At 47.1% G+C, this 7,043-nt stretch overlaps 1 protein-coding gene across 2 annotated transcripts in view; it reads left to right on the top strand.

Moving 5' to 3' along the window:
* The window catches only part of Asip (agouti signaling protein), a 128,530-nt gene extending 121,762 nt beyond the window's left edge, over positions 1-6,768 (top strand). For both annotated transcript variants that reach the window (XM_005384834.2, XM_005384833.2), the window contains exons 2-4: positions 797-966; positions 3,690-3,754; positions 6,388-6,768. In XM_005384834.2, coding sequence (XP_005384891.1) covers positions 807-966; positions 3,690-3,754; positions 6,388-6,564 — 402 coding nt within the window. In that variant the 5' untranslated portion in view covers positions 797-806 and the 3' untranslated portion in view covers positions 6,565-6,768. The remainder of the gene's footprint in view (positions 1-796; positions 967-3,689; positions 3,755-6,387) is intronic.
* Positions 6,769-7,043: the final 275 nt, after the last annotated feature.

Genomic DNA, 7,043 nt, shown 5'->3' with positions numbered 1-7,043 from the left:
CCTCAGTATTCTATAGCCATGATGAGGAGGAGGCCAAGGAGAGAAAACAAAGAGTCCCAGTCTTTTCCAAGGCCAGAAAGAAAATAAAGAGCGGAGGGTAAGGAGTGGGCATCCCATACTCAGAGTATGCGCTGCTGCAGCAACTCTGGGTCATAACTGAGCCAAATTCAGGCATTCAAGAGAAGAAATCCACTCTGAGCTCCACCTGCCTCCTTCAGAATCCAGCTAGCAAATAAATAAATCCAGCTACCTTATGCCACCAGGTCCATCCTCCTGCCACAAACTGTACCTGCATTTGTTTTCTGTGTGAGTGGGAATCTGGTGTATGTGACAATGTACACACTTGTCTGAAGGAGCCATTCATCACTGCTCTGTTCTCACTGTGCCTTCACTTATTAGCTTTATTCTCTGCACCTTAGTAAAACCTCTGCCACTGTGAGGCACAGCTGGGGGCCTTTCAACAACTCTTCCCAGGCCTAGGATCTCCTGGGGCCACTGACTTTAAAATACAACAGTCAGTACTCCGCCCTCTGGTCAGCAGAGAACAACGCAATGCACTTCTCTCTTTACTTCAATCTCCCTCCCTTCCTTCCTTGATTGTCTCTCTTCCTCTCCCATCTCTCCTTTTCTCTCATCTTCCTTCATCAGTTCCCCTTCCCTATCCTCTGGCTTTACTTGGACATTTGTGGGACGGGAGCTGGAACACCAACCCGAAGGAACAATTAAGCAGGAAGGCACATCCTTCTGCCACTACCCCTGGTCCACCTGCCACCGGCCCCTTCTCTGTCCCACTCAGGCCTCTCAGGATGGATGTCACCCGCCTGCTCTTGGCCACCCTCCTGGTCTTCCTATGCTTCCTCACTGCCTGCAGCCACCTGCCACTTGAGGAGAAGCCCAAAGATGACAGTTGCCTGAGGAGCAACTCCTCCAAGAACCTAGTGGATTTCCCCTCTGTCTCCATTGTGGGTAAGTATATGGGCCTCAGGACCAGTCTCTGGATCTGGCCCATGGGGGAAGGGGCTGTAGGGTGGATGTCAAGCCTGTTCCCCAAGCTGTTATCATTCATTGCTCATTCTGCAAAATAGTTCTAGGGTAACACATTTAGTGTTCATTTGGTTTTGGGAAAACCCTACATACCATCAGCCTAATGAAACTGCATGTCAGAGAGCCTGAGAAAGTCTCAAGTTAAGATGCTTGGTGAACTTGGTTTAACTTAACATCTCTGAAACTAAATAAATCACAGAACTCCTACAAGTGATTGGAAATGCTGCAGATTGAGGAAATGCTGCAGATTATAACCAAATCTGGAATGAACCAGTCCTGCCATACCAGGATTGAGACTTTCTGCTCAACAATAACTATGAGAGCCATTAGAGCCTAGCACTGGAGAGGTTCTGATCTGACTTAACCTGATACAAGCAACAACAGACACGTGCTGAGGAGATAACCCAGTGGTAGAGCAGGTGGCCAGCATGCTGAGGGCTCCAGGTTCAATCCCCATATCTAAAATAGTAATACTAGCTGGGTGTGGTGGTGCACACCTGTGATGCCAGAACTTGGTAGGCTGAGGCAGGAGGATCATTGCGAGTTCGAGACCAGCCTGGGCTACAAAGTGAGCTCAAGGCCAGCTTGAGCTGCATAGCAAGACCCTGTCTCAAAAAGACAAAATAATTAATAAATAAATAAATAAATAAATAAAATAGTAATACTAATAGACATATATACTATGTGCTCAGCACTGTGAGGTGGGCCCTGTAGGGGTTTCTGCAGTGGGAGGGTAGGGGAGGAATTTGGCAGTACTGGGGATGTAACCTAGGGCCTCACACGTGCTTCAGAGTGCCACAGGCAAGGTAAGTGCTCTACTTTTGAGCTACGTCCTCACCGCCCCCTTGTTTGGCACCAGAAATCAAACTCAGGACCTTACACTTGCTAGGCAGGCGCTGTGCCACTGAGCTAGATCCCCCGCCCCCTCAGCCCTTATTGAGACAAAGTTTCACCAAGTTACCCAGCCTGTGTGAGAGCTTGAGATTTGCCTGCCTTGGTCTTCTAAATTGCTAGGGCTACTGCCATTAGGCCCAGCTGCCCGTTTTTATTTACATTTTAGCATTTTGAAGAAATTGAGACGTAGAGTAGTTCAGTAACCTAAAATCCCAGTTCTTAATTGGCAGTGCTGCTTTTCAAACACAGATGGATTCTGCATTTAATCCAAAACTAATATGGGTTTTTTTTGTCTCTTTTTGAGATAGGGTCTCATTATGCAGTTCAGGCTGGCCTTGAGCTCACTTTGTAGCCCAGGCTGGTCTTCAACTCAAAAAGATCCTCCTACCTCAGCCTCCCGAGTGCTGGGATTACAGGTGTTCACCACCACGCCCAGCAAAAACTAATATGCTTTTATTGCCTTGGCTCTCATTAAGAAAAGAGGATATTTTCTAGACATATCAGGAAAGTAGAGGCAGGCAAGGAAGGGAATATCAGCATTACTTCACCACCTTTTGCCAGGCAATTCACTTTTTTTTTTTTTTTTTTTTGTCTTTTTGAGACAGAGTCTTGCAATCCAGTTCAGGCCAGCCTTCAACTCACTTTGTAGCCTAGGCTGGTCTCTATCTCACAATGATCCTCCTGCCTCAGCCTCCTGAGTGCTGGGATTACAAGAGTGCACCACCACGCCCGGCTGAACATTCCCTTTTAAAATACACTACATTTTAATCTGAGCAACTATTTTGAAGATAACAATAAGCCATGTACTAACCATTGTTACCGTCCTACTATCTTGTCTTGAAATTTTGTATCATTGTTTTTATTTTCTCTTTAAAATAAAAAAAAAAAATACCAAATTTATCCCCTCAAAGTGAGTAGTATAGGGGCTGGGGATTTAGCTCAGCGGCAAAGCGCCTGCCTGGCAAGTGCAAGGTCGCGAGTTCGGTTCCTGGTACCGGAGAAAAACCAAAAAAAAAAAAAAAAAAGTGAGTAGTATAGAGCCAGGCATGGTGGTGCATGCCTGTAATCCAGCCCTCAGGAGGCTGAGGCAGGAGGATCACCATGAGTTCAAGGCCAACCTGGGCTACATAGTGAATAGAAGGCCAGCCTGAACTACATAGTGAGTCCCTGTATCAAAAAACAAAACACACAAACAAATAAAAAAGATGAGTAGTATAGAATCTTTTTTATAGAGGAGAAACTGAGTCTCAAAAAGGGTAAGTAGGTTAGCTAATTCCACACAGCTCTTATATGGCAGAGTCAGGAGTCTATCAGATCTGCCCAGCTCCAAGCTCTGAGAAAGAGAAAATAGGTGACACAGATACATCCAAGCTCAAGACATTGCGTCAGTTTTCATAATGGCACAATGCTGTGTACCTGCCAGATTAAAGACTAAAGAAAGGTAACTGAGTGGCCCACGGCCGTCAAGGTCCAGGGGCCAGGCCTCTTAGAGATGCTACAGGCAGGTCCTAGGACCTCCTTGGATTTCCTGTTTGCTCCCCTCAGAGGACACTGCTTTCAGTTCCTGGCTCCAGCTCAGAGCCAGGCTAACAAAAATCTGCAGGCTCCAGAGCTGCAGTGTGATTCATCCAGCCAACCCCTGCTCCTCCTCCACCCTCAGACTTCCCTGCGGCCCCCTCTGCTCCTCCTATTTCACTGCAGCTCAGGGTTCCAGAAACATCTGGCTTTGCTTCTTCTGTCTCTCTTTGAAGCACTGAACAAGAAATCCAAAACAATCAGCAAAAAAGAAGCAGAAAACAGGAAAAGATCTTCCAAGGTAGGTCTGGGAGTTCTCGTTGTGGGAATGGGATTGAACTTGGTAGGGGAGGACCTGCAACCTGTGGGTTAAAGCTAAATGAGAGATTTTCCAGGCCTGCATTAGCCAAAGAGCTGAAAACTACCAGAAGGCTTCCTGGTCTCAAGCCACAAGTGAAGCCCCCAGAGAAGCCCAAAGAGCTAAAGTTCACGGAGCAAAATAGTTCTCTGCTGAAAAGCAACTTCTGATCTCAGAAATTTCACCATCACTCATTCTTTTGGATGAACACAATGTTTCTCAAACCTCAGATTTTTCAGAACCACTTCCACAACTTTTACCATATCTGAGTTTTATCATTTATTTAAAATCAAAACTTAAAAAAAACTATGACAGAAAACCAGTATCACTGTAAATAGATGGTAACTATAAAAAAGATAAAACGCTGTTAGCTGTGAAATCTAGCTGGATGGTATTTCTGCCTGCCAAAGGCTCTAAATCTGAGTTCTGTTATAGAAAGTATTGAAGAAGCATTTAGGACATGTCAGCACTAAACTCTCAGGCTGAAACAGAATCCTTTCTCATTGTATGATTCAGGGTCATAATTAATACTCAGGTACTGCCTAAAATGATCCCACCATAATACAGGTTCTACATTTTGGGAAGCTGGAGTGAAGCACTGCTGAACACATTATTCCGGTTCTGGTGTGCCTCAATCCTACCAGATCAGCTGTAACCAGAGCAGGAAGCATTGAACTAGGTATTGGGAGATGAGACCTGGCACATTGATCTTGAGGAAGTCCTTGTTCCTCTGTGGGCCGTTTTGCTGGCTGTAAAGTGAATGAGTGATCAGATGACTGACAGGAATGTACAGTGGCCAAAGAAATTTACATACTAGGAAAAAAAAATTTACATACTAGGCACTGGGAGTAGAAAAGTGAATAAAAGACATATCCCTGTTCTCGTGGAGTTTACATTCCTGTGGGAGAAAACAGGTAACCAGCAAATAAATAGGTAAAATAGAATACGTTCAGATGAGAAATGCTGTAAGGAAATAAAGCATGAATGAAAGAACAGAGGGGAGAGTCTTCAGGGAAGGCCTAAGGAAGCACTTTTTTTTTCTTGGCTGTACTAGGGACTGAACTCAATGTTTTCATACTGAGTTCCATCCTCAATCCTTTTTTTATTCTTTGTTTTTGAGACAGGTTCTTGCTAAATTGCTGAATGGTCCCAGCTGCACTGAAAATTGCCCTTGCCCCAACTTCCCATTGTGCTGGGATTACAGGAGTACACCAGCACTCTGCTAGGAAGCACATATAAATACTCAGTAATCTAGAGCAGCAATGTCCAATAGAAACAATATATGCCATATATATTTATGATTTCAAATTTTCTACTAATCATATTTTTAAAAAGTATTAAGAGGCTGGGGATATAGCTCAGTTGGCGCAGCACCTGGCAAGCGCAAGGTCCTGAGTTCAATTCCCCGTACCCCCCCAAAAAAGGTATTAAGAAAAGTTACAATTAAAAAAATAAAAACTAAAAAGAGAAAAGTTACAATTATTTTTAATATTTTATTTAACCCAATATATTCAAAATACTAACATTTCAGTATGTAATCGTTTTGGGCTAGGAACGCGGGTCAGTGGTAGAGCGCTTGCCTAGCACACACTTGGCCCTGGGTTCAGTCTCTAGCGCCACAAAAGAAAAAAACGTGTAAGCCATTTTAAAAGTGATTGAAATATTTTACGCCTTTTTCATACTAAGTCTTTGAAGTCTGGTGTACAGCTGATACAGCACAACTCAGTTCCAACGCTAAATCTTCAACAAAGTGAAATGTGATCTTAACAGTATAACTGTGTTTAATAGGGGAAATTTTTTACATTGCTTTGGTTTCAAAGTAAATAGAAAAATAGCCTCCTGGGCTGACCGCTACACACAGTGTTCCACAGCCACACATGGCTGTGGCTACTCGTGCTGGACAGCCAGCCAAGAACGCTCCTGGGCTGGGGGACAAGCTCAGAGGTCACACACAGCAGGAACTTACTTGCTGTGTTGGGTCACAGAAAGCCGATGGGGCAGAGGAGTAAACAGCCTAAGAGGTGAGCAAGGGCCGAAACAAAATTTGTATTTTACTCTAGGTGTAAAGAGAAATTACTGGTGTGCTTTTAAGCACGGATGGGATCAGATCCTGAGTCTTCCATGGGGTCCCTTCAATACACTGGAGGACAGACTGTGGGTGCCTGAGCTACAGAGAGCCTGGCTCACGGTTGCTGCGCGGGAGGGAAAATGGGGCGGGGGGAATCCCGAATGTATTAAGAAAACAGAACTGACAGGGATCGTAGAGAGACTGGAAGCCAGGAGACTAAAACAGTGCATAGCTTTAAACTGTGGAGCGGAGGGGGTCCCTTAGGAAAGATAAAGGCCAGCACTGAACCAGGTAAGTTTGGATGGGGATGGAGGTGGAGGGTTGGGGGAACCACCTGGGGGCGCGGGAGACCTGGTGGAGTGCCCTGAGGATGAGTCCAGCCATCGGTGGGCAGCAGGGTAGGGGTGTCGGGTCCAGGACGTCCACAGCCCGAGGAATTTCCAGGCAGAGAAAAGGACGCATAGGGCGGGCGTGGACGACTCGCGCAGCCCGGGCGTTCCCCCCACAGAAAAAGGCTTCGATGGAGAAGGTGAAGCTGCCACGGCCCCTGCCGCCCGCGCCCTGCGTGGCCACCCGCCAAAGCTGCAAGCCGCCAGCGCCCGCCTGCTGCAACCCGTGCGCCTCCTGCCAGTGCCGCCTCTTCCGCAGCTTCTGCTCCTGCCGCGTGCTCAACCCCAACTGCTGAGCTCGCCTTCCCCGCTGGGGTAGGCGGGACGGGGCTTTCCCCGACCTGGGAGGCGCTGATAGGTCGGGGTCGCTCGTGGGCGTGGCTTTTCCGGGACCGGGTGTGGGCAGGGCTATTGGGTTGGGTGGAGCTTTGAGGAGGGGGTGCTTCAAGGGGAATGGGCTTTCGCTAAAAGCCGAATACAGTATCTAAAGGCTGCCGGAAGGAGTGTGGCTCTTTCTTTAGAGGAACAGAAAGCTGGCGTCCCTTCGCCGAGCCTCCTTCACCTCCAAGTCACGTGCACTGAGCACGCAGTCCTTCCCTGGGGCTGAGGACCCCGGTTCTCCGCACTCCCGAGCTGCCCACGCGGTGCTCCCTTCTCCAGACGCGGCGGCCGGGAACGAACTGGCCCCTACCTTTAACTTTGGGGACACCAAGGCTGCCTCCAAAACCAGGGACTGCAGAGTAGACAGAAATGAGCCCTTAAGGAACTGCTTTTC

This window comes from Chinchilla lanigera, unplaced genomic scaffold, assembly GCF_000276665.1.
Source record: "Chinchilla lanigera isolate Chin_1 unplaced genomic scaffold, ChiLan1.0 scaffold00021, whole genome shotgun sequence".
Classification (NCBI taxonomy): Eukaryota; Metazoa; Chordata; class Mammalia; order Rodentia; family Chinchillidae; genus Chinchilla; species Chinchilla lanigera.
The sequence above is the reverse complement of the archived record's forward strand: the minus strand, read 5'-3'. Positions and strand labels throughout refer to the sequence as shown.